At 35.5% G+C, this 16707-nt stretch overlaps 1 protein-coding gene across 1 annotated transcript; it reads right to left on the bottom strand.

Moving 5' to 3' along the window:
* Positions 1–715: 715 nt before the first annotated feature.
* On the bottom strand, positions 716–3320 carry LOC129578239 (BTB/POZ domain-containing protein 6-like). The gene is made up of 2 exons (XM_055466490.1): positions 3171–3320; positions 716–3103 (listed from the first exon to the last, which is right to left on the bottom strand). Exon 2 carries the CDS (start codon positions 3089–3091, stop codon positions 1574–1576), a length of 1518 nt encoding a protein of 505 aa, XP_055322465.1. The 5' UTR covers positions 3092–3103; positions 3171–3320; the 3' UTR covers positions 716–1573.
* Between the last annotated feature and the right edge of the window lie 13387 nt (positions 3321–16707).

The following is a 16707-nucleotide window of genomic DNA, read 5'->3' on the forward strand; positions in this document are numbered from 1 at the left end:
AACCACTACCGCAACGACCTCAAGCAGGTAAATTGAAGAAATCATCCGATACTTTTCATTTGTTTATACTCAAAAAAGAAAAACAATTGTGTTTAATGATGACTCTCTTAAGATCGCTGTACTTATTTTGATGATCCAACCTCACTGAGTGACACACTCATTTGCCGCGTTTGAATGCGATCGCTGATACGTTGACAATTTCTTTTGTTTCTGTTTTTTCTTCCGATTACATGCTGCTGTTCACCGTGCTAGCGCTTTGTTGAGATCACAACGGGCACCAAAACCCAAGAAGGCCGCCACCAGGAAAGACTAAACATGATTTCAAAGAATGTCTCTTCTTTATAAAATCGAAAATATGAAATAAAAAAAAACAACAACGGAAATTCTAACTCTTTTGATTTTATTTGAATTTTCAACAGAAGTGAATTTTGCGTCTAGTTTTTGGGTTCACACGATCAACGCATTTTTGCCAAGAACCAAGCATGTCTCAGCTAACGATTTCAAAGCTTTCGCCTTCCCAATGATTCTTGCAAAAACGACTCTTGCCTGCAACACAAAGAGAAAATGCACTAGTCACAATCCGAAAAACAATGAGATTTTCTTTTGATTTACCTGTGCTTGGTCCACCAACCATTACAATCAGCTCCAAATCGGCTGATACAATCTTCGGCGATGCAATAGAAATATCAAAATTAAATTCAAATAAAAGGTTCCATTTATGAGTGTATGAAAGCATTTATTTCATAAACTGGGATAACTTTTGACTTGTAAATATTAAACAAACCACATAACAGAGGGCGTTAATCGATTAAATTCATTTTTACCCAATTTTATTCAAAGGAGTCATACTAAGTATGTATTTTTTTATTTCCGTCGACAATTCTTTCAAAATCCGAATTCGAATATTCAATTAAGTTCATTTCAATTTTTCTCATTCAAAATTCTTGTCACAGAGAATATTCTTCCTAAACACAGAAATCATAAAATAATACTTTTCAATTTATTTTAAACTAAAAAAAAGATTTTATTCAAAACTTCATAGAAAAAATGTAAAGTTAAAAAGAAAATTATTAAAACAAACTCTGTCGCTTCGACTCAAGATGGTGTGAATGAAATATCGAAAAATGAAGAGGTTCATTTGTATCAAATCTCATTTTCGATATTTTAATTTGTCGAAGAGCTTCATAATGAAAATATTTCGTAGTAAATGTCTTTTTATTTGAACATATCAATTCAAAAGACGAAGAAATAAATGTCAACAAATGGTTAGAAGATAGAATCGCGTATCAATTTGCTTTATATCATTTTATAACGTATAAGTTGTACGAAAAATGTATATTTGGAAAGCCCAGTAAAATTATGGTCAATATTATTTCAACACCTATTGTAAAGACTTTCAAGGAGTAGTTTATCAAAATATTCAAAGAGAATCACTCTCTCTCTCTCTCTCTCTCTCTCTTATTTCAATACATATATTTAATGAATTATAATGATAATTCAGTAAAAAGGCATAAACAATTGATTTAACTGCATTAAATGCACGTCATTTTCAGTGTGTTTTCACACACTACGTTTACGATTTTTTGAAAAGGCTTTTTATGAAATGCCACAAATGGACAAGTTTTGAATTCGGTTGACTGATATCATATTGTATTAGGTAAGCTATCACTAAAAGCACCAAAATCAATTTAAACCACATCATGGGATTATGAACGATCTTGCGAAAGTATTTTCGATTGTCTAAGCGACTTAACATGATTGAGGAAACAATTCCTTTTGATTCGTAAAACTGAAACACAATGTCATGATCAACCCGAACTTTATTTTTGAAGAAGCATCTGCGTCGTAGATTCTGTGGTTCCTTTTCGAATTCAATATTCATCGTGTAAGTGTAGCCAGGTCTGATCAAAATCGCATTATTCAGTTTAACACTTGCTTTGTATGATTTGTGATGGATAATATCAATACATTGACCTTGTCGACTTGAGTATGAAAATTTACTACGTTTGACTTCATCAAAAAACTCTAAAGGCTTTCGTTCATTGCAACGAATATTGGAATCTTCTACGGAATTCATTTCAACGATGGTGTAAGAAGCTGTCTTCCTTACGCGCTGATCGCATTCGCAAGTGAATCCCTTCAGCAAGACGCGCCGGTTACAAGTAAATTTGTGGAATTCGGTTTTATGAAATGAATAATAATAATAATCATGATTAGATCTAAAGCCGGAATAACGGTTACACATCAACTCATGACTTGCATCACGCTTCAAGCTGAAATACCGTGGTGTCCAATTGAAACGCGTTACTCCGGAATAATTTTTGTGACCAACCAAGCACATTATTTCTTGTAGTTCATCTGCAGAAAATAGTCCCGGGCATGATGTGATGCAAGTGGCCGCATTGCCGATCGTCATTGAACCAAACCGAATTTGATAAAGTGATTCACCAACTTGAGCTCGTACATTCAACGGATTGTGTTGATCAATTCCGTTCCGTCTGCAAGCAGCTTTCGCCCATCCGATGCATGCATCAAAAATATCCTTTTCTTCGCACACCAAGGAATCACATTTCAGAATATTTTCTAGGAAATCATATTGAATTTGCTCGAAACTGGCCGATTTGAATGTGGTTTCAGCATTCACGCAGATTTCTTCTTCGCAAACGGTTTTCAAGCGACCGGCTCTCTCATGCCGCAAAGCCAATTGATATACAGAAAATATGTTGTCAACGGTTATTTCTTTTATCAAAAAATTTTCACATTCATCGAAAATTTCCTGATCTAATGATTCATCGGCCAAATACATCATCTCTCTAATATTATCCATGGTTAGATTCGCTTTGCCCGTGTAGACATATCGTAGAAATTCCTTAAACGATCTGGATGACACATTTGAATTGTTCATATTCACTTCACCGCTTTCGGTTAGCGATCCAAAAAACATATTCTCTAGCCATGGGCTCGATGCTAGGATGATTCGGTGGCCTGGAATTCGTTCACCATCAAAAATGAACCATACATCGGCTCCATCCGGATTTAGGTATCGCTTTTCGATATTCTGTAACAATGTGTTGTGATTGGAGATAGACATCACGGTTTGGCACTAAAGATCGAAAACAAAGAAAACTTGCAATGAAAAATTAAACTATGCAAACCATGATATTTATTACCCTGTGCCGATTGCGCTAATAGATTAAAAACGAATCGATATGATATCGATATTAATTATGATGAAATGGTTTAGAAAATGTCGTCTTTCGACTCTTTCAATGTAAACAATGTAAATAAGGCAAATGTTTTCGTTTTGGAAATGTCACATTGACGTGTGACGATGAAACAAGTGAAATGAGTGGACCAGTTTGCAGTGCAAGGAACACACTGGAAATAATTCACAAAGACGAAGTGTTTAAAATATTCGAATTGAATACATGATTTTGTTTGATTCGCTTTATTAATTTAATACGAACGGTGTGTGGAGGATTCCAATTGAATATTCAAACGCATTTTTTTTTAAAAAATACCGACGGCAATTATTTGAGATTTCAAGTACTGGTGGCAATTCGCAATAGATGGCTCTGACAGTCAAACCAAATCCTTCGAATTCGAATATAAGAAATATAGCACCCACTTTTAAATTCAAAATTGACACCAAAAAGATATTTACGACTATTCAGTAACGTCTTTCGTTTTAGAATGAAGCATTTTCATTAAAAAAATTACGCAAGCACACATTTTTGTGTGTTGAATTTACCAACGTTTTGCTATAATGTTTATATTTATTGACGTACATCAAATATTTAATTAGATATCAAGTGTGTGTAATTCTGTGTGAAGCAGCAGCAGCAACAACAGAACGGATCCTAAAGGGATTGAATGAATGCATACGGTAGTGATTTGTGATTGATCAAATTATATAAAACAATGAAATGAATGAAGCAAACCAAATTCACATAGTCATCACATTAGCCACGAACTTGTTGCAGGAAAAACAAAATGTGAAAAAAGTCGCAAATTAAAGCAACATTAACAAACGATAACTGATTTATTTTGAAAGAGGTGATCCGTATTCAAATGTACGCTTGTTGTATTTCTTCATATGTTTTTTGTGTGTTCAAATTAATTTTATCGCTCATCTCAAAGTGTGAATATTTCGGTATGACATCCGCTGAGAATATTTTTTTCCATGTGTGTCTCTCTCTCTCTTTTTTTCTCGTTTTTGTCTTTTCTGTGTAATGTGATTGTCGGTCGTGTCAATTGATGGTTGGAGCCTTCAAGTCGAGTATGTCTAATATCATTTCAAATTAGTATTATTGTCTCCTGGAAGCATTGAACAAGGCCCTTTCTGAAACGAAAACATAAAAACAAATTCACATTAAAATTACTTCAAGTCAACGTGTGGTTATTCTGTATGTTGATATTCATCATTTGGTTAACAAAGACGCAATTTTCTTTCTGCCTGACAATAATACTAATTTGAATTGTTCGATGCAGTCGAAACGGGCCCGGACAAAATCGAAGGCAGGTAAATGAACGATCTATTTCCAAATGGATTCACGGCTTAAATTCGTTCTTTTTTTGAGTTTAATGCAAACATAAATAATAATCATAATTCAATTAGTACATGACGGCTGTAAATCAAAAATCGATAACATATTATGTCAACAATCAATTCTACAAACACTATTATGGTATCACCATAACAATCCTTTACAAAAAAGCCTAGAAATGAATCACAAAAGATGCGACGGAACTTGAATTGATCATAAAAGTTTAGCGCATCATATAAAATCTCCTTAAAATAGGCAATTCAAAACTATGCTTTATCGAAAAACATTTGCCATCAGTGGATCTCATTTTTTTGGTCTCACTGTAGTTAATCCAAAGCAACATTTCTTACCTTCTGATAGACGCTTAAGATGTAAATGAATATAATTCGAGTAGTACAATTTGAAAGAAAAGAATTCGTTAGATATTCACTCAAAATCATCAAAAAACATTGATGTGATATAAAAATAAATACATTTATTCAACAAATGTGCTCAAGTGGCATGACTGTTTTTGTTCTCTCTTGGGTGTTGACATTGTATACATATCATGAGTATTGTGCAAGAAATAGGTAATAAATCATCGTATTAGCTAATTATTCAACAAGCAAAAAAAAAAACGTCTTCTATATAACTAATCGCGTTGATCGCTAAGTCAGACTCGCGGTGTTCGTTGCCGTGTGTCATCCATCGTCTCAATGATCTGGAAAGCGAATCGTGTTGTTGTCATGTATGGTAGTCGGTTGATCCGATTCACTTTCGTTGAGCACTTCGGTCACAGCCGTCGTTTCGAATGGGCTGCTTGTGCTGAAGAATGGAAAGTGGTTGTCGGCGAATGAAGTGTATAATGAACTTGACATTGTCGAATCGAACTGACTGGGCAACGTGGATGGTTGCTCTGTTGAAATGGTCGGTGAAAATTCGTTAAAATACGGTGATGTTGGTATGAATGAATGGGCCGGTGGTATTATATTCATGGTTTTAATATTCGGTATGATTTTTTTCGAATCAAATGCTACCATATCATATTCGGCTGACACTGATGCTGATTTATCGGGTGACTCCGATTGATGCGATGCGCTCGTGCCATTCAAATCGAATGGATGTTGGAGTGCATTGATTTTAATCGCTGAAAATGGTGGAATATAGGTCTTTCGTGGTGGTCGAGCTTCGATTGAATCGTCTTTCGTTGTATTTTCATGCTGATGCAATCGTTTCCACAACAACGAAGAGTCTGTGACTGGGTCAGCCGTAGCGCTGCCAGTTTCGATGATTTTAACGTTGCGTGTTTGATATTTCTTTCGATCCGGATACAGATTTAGATGAACGGTTATTTGGCTTGGACCTTCTTCAGTTGGCAAATCAATTGGTAACGGTGATGATGCTTTCAGAAGCGATCGATACGCATTCGTATTCATGCGATTTGTTATATAATTCCGATAGAAACCGTCTTTTGTGACATAATGCGTTCGCTGGTATGGATATTGTTGTTGCAACTGAGGAAACTTTAGATGATTATAAAACGGGTTTTCTTTGCTATATTGTAAATTATGATTTATCGCATGCGAATTGACCGGATAGACTGGTCGTCGGAATTGATTGTACGGAGTGACACGAGTCGATGACGATACACCTTGCGCTGAATGCAATGTTACTCCTGTTTCTTCAGGCATTGGATACACATCCAACATCAAACTGAAGGGTTTATTATTCTGCGACGGTTTTTCGTATCGTCCATTTCTCAGCGAAGCATCACGATTCTTCGCGTTTGCTGCGACAATTTGATGGTAAATAATATTCGGATCTTGACTGCCATAGTAATCCTCGTAGTAGTGATTCAATGTCGTGGCTGTGGTTAATGGACGTGGTTTATGATAAGTGTACTGTTTATACTTCATCATATTCGAAGCCAACAGATTAACATCGCTCGGTTTTGATGGTTTGAATTTCGAAAATGGATCCTTCTTCTGGGCATTTTCTTCATACACTGAACTAAATTGTTCACTTTCCATTGCACTCAAGTGTTCACGTTTCATCTTTTCACGCCGATAAATCCCCTCAACTTTCATTCGACGCGAAAACGGCATCGATGGTGAATTGTATCTCGTTTCATCACTGAGATTCCCATTTTCGTTGTTGTTTTGACTCAAAATATCCTCAATGCTGTTCACATTGTGATACGAATCAACATACTCGAAATCTTCATCCGGGAAGAACATTCGTTTTTGCGGTGTCATCGTGCTGATTATCGACTTTCTTTGGGAATCATCTTCGATCTCGATGTCATTTCGATTGCGATACACATTGCTGTAGTGTCGTTTGTGATTGGATGGATGCCATGTAATCGCTGTTGGAACATTTTTCACTGAACTTTCTTCCCCAATTTCAAAAAATGGAATTGAATTGGTCGCATTTTCTGATGCAGCTTTACCTGACATAGGCGTTGTACTTGACAATGTGTGTTGATACGATGAAATCTGATCGTCCGGATAGAAAACCGTTGTCAAGGGATTTATGTAGCCCGGTTCAACCGAATCCGGTTCCAATTTTTTTAATAATATCATTCGATCCGTTTCATTATAGTTGTCCATATGAACAGCAATGTAAAAAATCTACAAGGTCGTTTAGCAAATGGAAGAGAAAACCAATTTTGTTGTCATAGGTTTGATGTGAGCACAAATTGATTAATTATCTATTGCTTACTAAAAGTGCGAGAAACAGAGTAGCACCAAGCACAAAAACTATTCGTAAAACTAGCCGGCTTCGTCGTTCATACTCGACACGTTTTGGCGAGGTAGCACTCTCATAACTGGAATTTAGAAACAAAGGTAAAAAATAAACAAAAAATCAATCACCAAACAGAAGTTTGCAGATAATCAAAACGATATTAATCTCAATTATTACCGATATAATCCAAACTGTGATATCCAATCATTTCGATAGCTTTTCGTTGAATATGTTACTTCGGAGGACATTTTTTGCTCTCGTTCTTCAAACGAATCTTTCAAATTGAATATTTTGTTTATGTTTCTTTTTGCCAAAATAGCAAAAAATCTATTTGATTCTTCAGGAAAATTTACTCCAAGAGAATGGTACTTAGAGTGACGATGTGTTTAGAAAACATTTTAGGTCTTTGCACATTGCTCGACAGTCGAACACTGAATTGTGTTGTTTTCAAACCATCAAAATTCCAATTATATGTTGAAATCGTAGTTCCATTTTTGCATTTGTGCGCGGAAAAATAGACGAGCGAAGAAAAGACAGAAGAGAGAAAAAAAAAATTGAAAAGAAAATAAACCACGAAATCTATGTAATGAACATGGATTGGCTGGTGTGTTTTACCCATTTCGGCATGCAAGCCAAATGAAATGGTCTTAAAGCGGTGTGTGTTAGTAATACAACATGTGAGATGAAAAAGACAAACGATTGCGACGACGACGAATACATTTTCTAGTCATTATGCTCACAGAAGCATGAATTCATCTAACTGACTGAAAACAGCATAGAAAAGATAGGCAAAAGCGTTGGAAGAAACAAAAAAAAAATAGGGTATATGACGAAAAACTTAAAATCCATACAAAATGATTTCGCATGCGAAGAAAGAGCTGAGCAGAGAAGCGCGCGCACACACACACACACACGCGTGGAAGAATAGCGCGAAAATTGTGTGCTGATTCATTTTACATCCGAGTAGCGCCCGCGTTGTTGTCATTGTTCGTACCGTTGAATGAAGCAGCATGCCTTTCGTCAACATGTTTGTGTGCTGTGTGTGCACTCGTAATGGATAAAATAGTTCCAACTCGATTTTGGATATATGAAAGAAACCAATCTGTGTCCAACAATGCGTCAAATAAAAGTGAGTTGAAGCTTATTGTTTATTATTGGGCTATATTGTACATTTGATGAAAATGAACCGAACAACAACAATAACAAAAAAAAAACACCGAGGCACGCAATAACAAAACCAGCAAGCGCTTTTCAGCTCTCCGATCGAAATGTAAGTGAGCATCGAGTGGAACGAATTTGGAGTGTGCGCGCCAAGTATTGTCTTAAAAACGGCAATTTTAGCGTTAAATTACATATTTGGTACACACAGGCCTTACAATTAGATCACTTTAACAGAATGTACACTGACACATAAAAAGAGAGAGAGAGAGACACGCATTTGCTCGCACTCACCGATTTTCGTCACTGCAACGGTACATCAGCTGAAGGTAACGCGAAACCGCTATGCATCAACACAGCTCAATCCATGAATTTACATGGTAATGCTGATGATTTTTCGAGAGAGTGTCTCATCCACTGGAGAAAAAACTGATGCCATTCGGTAATTATTCCATCCAGTTTTATTTAGTGCTAACTGACTCTATTTTCAAGTTGATTTTTTTCGTCGTCATCTATCTCTCTCTCTCTCTCTCTCTCTCTCTCTCTCTTTGTCTTATTCAGTCGCTGTGCGAATAATTAACTCCAATTAGAAATGAAGAATTAAACGAATCAAATTGCAATCTAATAATAAACAGTTTCGACACACAATAAGAAAATGGGTTTATGTATCAGTAAATTCATAAAGCGTCCGATTATCGCTCATGCACGCACGCATCCATTCAACTCAATTTTCAGTTGCCATTGTGTTGTTTTTCGGCGACGGCTTTCCAAAATCACGTGAAATAGCTCACCTGTTGCAACAATGCGACGATGACAAAAATAGCTTTTACTTTTTTTCTCAAAGTGGGCATCAAGTTCGCGATAGTTTGATTTTGTTCACCTTCAGTTTTTTTGGTGGATTCAGCGGCTATTGACTACATTATATCACCTAAACATTTCAGAGGGAAAATATGATATTTGATCATTTTTTTGCTCTTGACACTGCACGAAATGTATTTCTGCCTAAGACCGTTTATATCGTTGGCAATTGAATTTTTTCCGTCCATTTCTACCTAATCATTCGCTAATGTTTCACGTGTGCAGCCGATTGTCATGGCCAAAATAAAAATAAAAATAAAAATATGTTTACGAATGCAAATGATTTATTCATCTTGGGAGACAGATAACGTATTGGCCATTGTGTTGATTCACTCGAATTGAACATGTTTAGACTTCACGTATGCTGCCCAAACTGTTAAATGCGCGCGATTCGCTTCTTCGACCAACCAATTTCGTTTACTCTGATTCCATTCTTCTTTTTGTTGTCGACCAATGTATATCGTCTTCTATTCCTTTTGGAAATGTAATTTCCATAAATAAATGCTATTTTAGACAACCATGTGTGAGTTGAGCCACGATAAAGCCATCACATGATATGTGCTCTCAAACATTGTTAAATTAAGTCATATTTGATGAATTCACAGCATGCTAACGAGGCAATCGAACAACATATCAACAGCTTTGAAAGATACAAAGAAGATATGCTCAAACCCATCAAGTTTAGATGCTAAATTAAGATCGGAGGAAAAAAATATGAGAATCGGCAAATTCATAGTATTTTTGAGCCAAATTATGAACAATTTGTAATAAAAGAGACGAATTTTCTTGCGAAGAGAATCAGTTGACAACACGTTTGTGATATGATTCAATTAATCAAGTCATACCACCCCAAAAGTACTTGAGATAAGATCCATTTTTCATTTAAAAAAATTCAAATTTTTTGATTTTTAGACAATTTCCTGGTAAATCAAAAGATTATCATGTGCAGATTGCTTGTTATACGTTGCAAACGTCTTCCAGGAAGACTCTTCCACTTTTTGATGTTTCGTAGCATCAAAATATAAAGCTTTATCAGCGTTTTCAGACGTGTTGATAATCAAAGTGTAGGCCGTAGATGTTATTCGGAAACATTAACATAGAAAAAAACCGTCCAAAGTTCATTGGATCTGCTGTTTAAATCTTTGTTACAAATACTGTATGCAATCAACATATGTGAATCACTCGTGTTCATTAAGATTATTTTAACTTTTTTTGGCTTTAAACTTCGAATGTTACAGTGATTGCAATGTGCGCGACTTGTTTGCATGAATTCAATTTGAAAATCCATTGCATCAACACAATTCTGTAGCGGAACAATCATTATCATGAATGCGTCCACTGTTATCAGCTTCATTTCCCTTTCATATCATGTTCCGTCGCCAACTGAAAAGTTTTTATGGAATTATCAACCATACGTGATGATTGTTGTATTATCATTGCGTTGGCTGCGTCTCCGAATCTCGAATATAAATATGCGTTGCAGCCCATCGCTCTATATCATTTGCTATTCAGTCGTCTGAATAGAATTACATTCGAATCAGTTCTCGTCCAAAATGAACAAGTTTTTTTTTTTTTCTATATTTTTCTTCCTCTTTGCTGGACTGATCGATGTTTTGAGTGATAATGGCGTATATTGCGCGGCAAATACTTTGGAATTTGTGAATGAAGCTCAGGCTTAAGTAAAATAAATAAATGATTCAGACATGATTTTGGTGATTAGATGTACGGGTAGTGGAAAATCAACTCTAATTTACTGTGTGAGTTATAGTGAGCCTATGACTTAGAGTGAACTAGAGTGGATTTTCCACTGCCCGTATTTCCAATCACCAAAATTATGTCCGAATTGTTTATTAAATTTACTTTAGTCTGAGCTTCATTCACAAACTTTGAAGTATTTGCTGCGCAATATATGCCATTATCACTCAAAATACCGACCAGTCCAGCACAGAGGACGAATGAAAGAATCAGAAACTTGCCCATTTTGGACGAGAATCGATTCGGATGTAATTTTATTCAAACGATTGAATATCAAATAATGTGCAGATGCGAGTATCAATGCAGATTTATTATAGATTGTGGGTGCATTCATGATAAGATTACGATTGTTTGTTTCGCTCTCGTTGTTGTAATTGATTTTCAAGAATTAAATTCATGTAAACAAGTCGTGTGCATTGCTATTTCTGCCATTTTCACCGAATTCTAGAGTTTTTTCTGTCATTTTCCCGAATTACGATTTATTATGACATGAATGAGCACCATTGAATTACAATATAGCGAAAAACTGAACAACAGACTCGTAGAGCAATGATATTGTTTTATTTGTAAATTATTTTTTTGTGATTGATACTAAAAACAGTTTACGGCCGTCATTGAATTCAACGGCTAATCATTGCAATGCACACTCCAATCATTTTGGGAGAAACTATTATATTTGATTTGCTACACACCATGTGGTGTAGATGGATTTCAGCAATCTCATTTGCATTGAAGTTGCACAATTTGTGCACAACTTTTTTTTTTGCTGGTGCGCCTAATCAATTTGATGTGTATAACTTTTGCATGAAATACATCTACGATATGCGAAAAAAAAACTATTTATATCGTTGGCAATTGAATTTTTTACTTTCTATTTCTACCTATTCATTCGCTGATATTTCGCGTGTGCTGCGGCAGCCGATTGTCATGGCCAAAAGTGAAATAAAAACATGTTTATGAATGCAAATCATTCATTCATCTTGGGAGACAGATAACGTATTGGCCATTGTATTGGTTCGCTCGAATTGAACATATTTAGACTTCACGTTTGCTGCTCAAACTGCTGAATGCGTGCGCTTCACTTCCTCTCCTAACCAATTTTGTTTACTCTGAGTCCATCCTTCTATTAGTTGTCGACATGCAAACGATTGCTTGTCTATCGCCTTTTTTTCCACTTAAAAATATCATTTCCATAAATAAATGTTATTTTAGATGACTGTGTTTGAGCTTTGCGCTCACCATAGAGCACACGTGTGCTCTCATGCATTATTTAAGTCTAAGTTAAGCCAATTTTTATGAGCTCGCGCCACGCTCATGAAGCAATCGAGCGATAAACCAACAGCTTTGCGAGATAAAAAAAAAGAAACGCTCAATTTGGCGTGTTTAGGTGTCGAATCGAAATGGGCGAAAAAAACAGCGTAAAATGATCAGACTGCGAGTGCCGAAGTGGTCATCGACCGACAATTGCTGATAATTGGTCTACACACTGTACAGTAAGAAAGAAGCTTGGTATGAACTTTGTTTACTCGTTCTGTGCCATGCAATGTCTGAGGTCAAAACTTCAGAATAGACAAAAAAGATTGATTAAAAAGTGTAAGTATAATGCCCTCAACACCTCTTCAAGCCAAAACAATTGTCTGAAAAGTCAAATGGTCTGCGCCGGAGTACTTCAAACCGATGACAAACCGCACGCTATACAGCAAAAAGAAACGTTTAAGCGACGCTAAATGAATAGACAAAAATGGGAACAAATGATTTTTGCGACCAGATTCAATACACTGATGAGACATTCAAATCATCGCTTTGATTTCAAACATCAAATATGCACGTACAAGCAAAAAACAAAGCGTCGAGTTTTTCAATAGGAGAATTTAGTCAACAGCACGATTCTAAGAACGAAAAAAACACAACACGTATGAAACAGAATTTAGCATCAACCAAATGAGCTTATTTACTTGAAAATAATAAACATTGAAAATATCACGGAGGACGGTAGTCCGACAAGTGACGCTCAATGTACATTACAAGCCCGAATATCGAAAATGCTTTCGCTTTCGTATAATTTTAGCTCCAGCTCCAGCTCCAGCTCCAGCTCCAGCTCCCGCTGCTGCTACCTACAATGGTAAGTCCTTTATAGATGGTTTTGTTTCGGATTCATTCATATGTTCAGTCTTAATATTTTTTGATACTGAATTTTCAGAGAGATACATTCAGATTGAATGGATTTGTTTTGCCCAGTTTGCGAGCTAACCCACAACCGAAATAGATCGAAAGAAACATGATTCGTATTGAAAATGAAAGCATGAACAAGGAATAAAAAAAGAATAAAGCTCAGAAAAATGTAAAACCAATCGGTTTTTTCCAACAACATGAATCGTAAATGGAAGATATTCAGCAAATGGTGCTCTAGCGGCATCTATACGGTAGAGTTTGGAAATTGGATTAAATGATTTCGTCACAAGGTTTACCCAAATATTGGAAAAGGTATTTGTCAAAAATGGCATTTCAAACATCATTCATGATTCATGTTAGTGAACTTCCAATAGGGACAAACAGAACTCTGAAAGGTTTTGGATCTGTTGAATATAATAACATTGTGCTTCACAGCGTTGGTTCTTTCTTTCTTCCTTCCAAATCCATTTTAAATGATTTTGCAGATAGAACGCTTGAACCTAGAAAAAAACGATAGAATTCAATGAAATTAGTGGAAATGACCAAGAATATTCCGCTTTGACTCATGAATATATATGTTAAATGGATTTAGAATGCTCGAAAATCAAATGCCATAAATTACAACAAATAAACGTTGGCTAAGATGTTATCTAATATTCGCCGTTTTGGTTCTATGTTTGGTTATACATTATATTGTTCGAACGATCCAATCTAATGTTACTTAAATTGGCATATTAAAGACAAAATTGGGTCAACTGTGTATCAAAAAGGCCGTGATCAAATTATCTCGTTTTAACACCACATTTAGCACTCTGAATGAAGGCGTTTACCCGAGATATGAATTGCAAACAGATAAGAATTTCATAATTTTCAAGTTCACACGCGAAATGAGACGGTCAATTAACGGCATAACATCCCATGAATTTGACCCATGCTTTCTTGTTTACTTAATGGCTTCCGTTATTTTCGTTGAAGCTCACACAGAATCACAAAAGACGATTTATGCATATGTTTTACGCAAATTATGAATTCGCTAGTTGTTGCTCTCTATTTTTGTTTTCATTTGTTTTCGTACAACAAAAGATGAGAGAAATTATCATAGTAATTAGTAGAGTAACTTTTTTAACATGTGTCAAACGAGTTTTTCGTCATCAAATGTTATCTAGAATCGATTGATCACATTTTTTTTACAAGTGTTACTACGAACAACGTTCATTGAAATGTCAATCCAACGATAACATTTCCATAGATCAGTTTGTTTTGACTGTACGCATAACACACGTGCTGAAATTCGTAGCATAGAATATTTAACACAAAAAATTGCCCATGATTTCATATGTGACATTTCCATTTGAGAAAAGAACAGATATTAAAATCGATCGCTTATCTTCGTTCGTGACACATATTGAAGTTGAAAAGATATTTTAATGATGACGAGGATAGGTCCACACACTTCCTCGGTTGTATGCAATAAAGTGATGATTTCCTTGATATTTCTCAGACCAAACACAGCCGCGCGCTACTCGTTGTGTTGGAAATTTGTATTGGTATTTCAAAATATATCTTTTCAATTTAAATTGTGTCAATTTTCAATGCTCCATTTCCAAAGAACATATTCTTAACCATCTTTGAGAAAAAATAAAATGAATTCAACAACAGTTTTTCTTATTGTCATTAGGTCTTTAAAAAGTTAATTCCATTTCGATTCGATACATTAGAATTTTATTTAATCATTTTGTAAATTAATTTAACACTTATCCTCTGTTGTGAGTCGATTCAAATCAAAGGTTTTCGATATATTTTAGCGATTGATATTGCGATTGGATCTTGGTCTCTTCATTAAAAGGGATGGAAGAACGGAATTCGGTACGGTTACGATAACTACAGCACGAAATGAAATTAAAACATAAAATTTCAAAGGCTTTCCAACTATTGAAGGAGGCATTTTTGAGATTCTGCTTTTCCATCAAAGTTTAATTTCATATCGTTCGTTAGAAAACTACAGAAAATTATTGAGTCGATTTGACTTATGAACAGAGGCTATGTAAGTTTTTTGTCGCGCTCTGTGAGTGTTAATTTCGAATTTCATTGAATTTTTAATTAAAACAAACTTGAAATAGAAACATCATTACGAATACCAACTCACTGAAGAATATTGTATAAGGCAAGGCTTAAACGACGTTTGCGCAAATCGTTTCAATATATTATGCTATGAAGTCAGGAAGGAAACTGCTAAAAGCCTAATATTGTAAAAATTAATATTTGGGTGGTGAAAGTTCAAGTAAAACGCTTTAATTTCAAAGTTTATAAAATTAAAAGTTTTCGTCAGATTTTTATAATACTTGTAAAATAAATTTTCGTATTCTTTTGTTTGTTCCTCTAGAAATCGGTCAAATGGTTCTGAACATTCTTTTGTTTATTTTGTTCAGAATATCGATTATATTGGCTCATTGGGATGATGCCTATTTTCACGCGCCAAGTGATGGTTTTTGGCTGTACAAAGAATGGATGAAGTATGTGCCTGATCATCGGATGTTGAGTGAGTTGGCTTTGCCGGGTACCCATGATACGGCTGCATATACTACGTCAAACTGGATACACAAGTATTGAACTTTTATGATCAGCTCATGTTTGGCATCCGCGTTTTGACATTCGATACAGGCACATAGAAAATGTATTTGCGCTACACCATGGGAGTGTTTTTTTAAATTTAATGTTTGGTGACCTACTTTCTAATTTGACTAGATTTCTTACGGAAAATCCGTCCGAGACGGTACTTTTTCGAATGAAAGAAGAATGGCATAGCGAACAGAACACTAGAACGGCTCGAGAAACTTTGAAGCATTATTTAGCAAGATACCCAAAGAATTATTTGAAAACAAAAGAAAACGTAAGCCTTGGAAAAGCCCGTGGAAAGTTTATAATTTTGGTAGATAATCGAGCGTTCATTGATTATGGTATACATTATGACACTGCTATAATCCAAGACAACTATCACCTTGCTACGAACTGGGATCTTTATGATAAATGGACAAGTATTAAAGATCACTTCAGTAGGACATTGAAAGGACATGAGTTGGCTTTTTATATAAATTACCTGTCTGGTTCTGGTGGTTCGTTTCCATATTTTGTTGCCAGTGGACACTCTTCACCTGAGACAGGTGCCCCAAGACTACTCACTGGATTAACTTCACCCGGATGGGAACATATGTATCGTGATTTTCCTCGTCTGGCTTGTGTACTTGGGGCATGTTCGATTGCTTTTGAAGGAACAAACATATTAACAAGAGACTTTCTGGTCTCGCTTAAAATGTTCTCTGGAGTTTTATTCACAGAAAAGAGAAAAGTTGGCATTATAATGGCCGATTTTCCTGGCACTTCATTGATTCGACACATCATTTTGAATTTTGATGATTGTGAATGTTGAATCCATGTTTGAATTTCGTATCCAGAGACAATGTCACTCCATTTTATCCTCGTTTAGAGAATTTTC

Source organism: Sitodiplosis mosellana, unplaced genomic scaffold, assembly GCF_009176505.1.
Source record: "Sitodiplosis mosellana isolate CC-2019 unplaced genomic scaffold, AAFC_SMos_1.0 Smas_scaffold_6226, whole genome shotgun sequence".
Taxonomy (NCBI): domain Eukaryota; kingdom Metazoa; phylum Arthropoda; class Insecta; order Diptera; family Cecidomyiidae; genus Sitodiplosis; species Sitodiplosis mosellana.

Coding starts and splice junctions, on each gene's coding strand:
- LOC129578239 (XM_055466490.1), bottom strand. CDS start 3,091: ATGTCTATCTCCAATCACAACACATTGTTACAGAATATCGAAAAGCGA.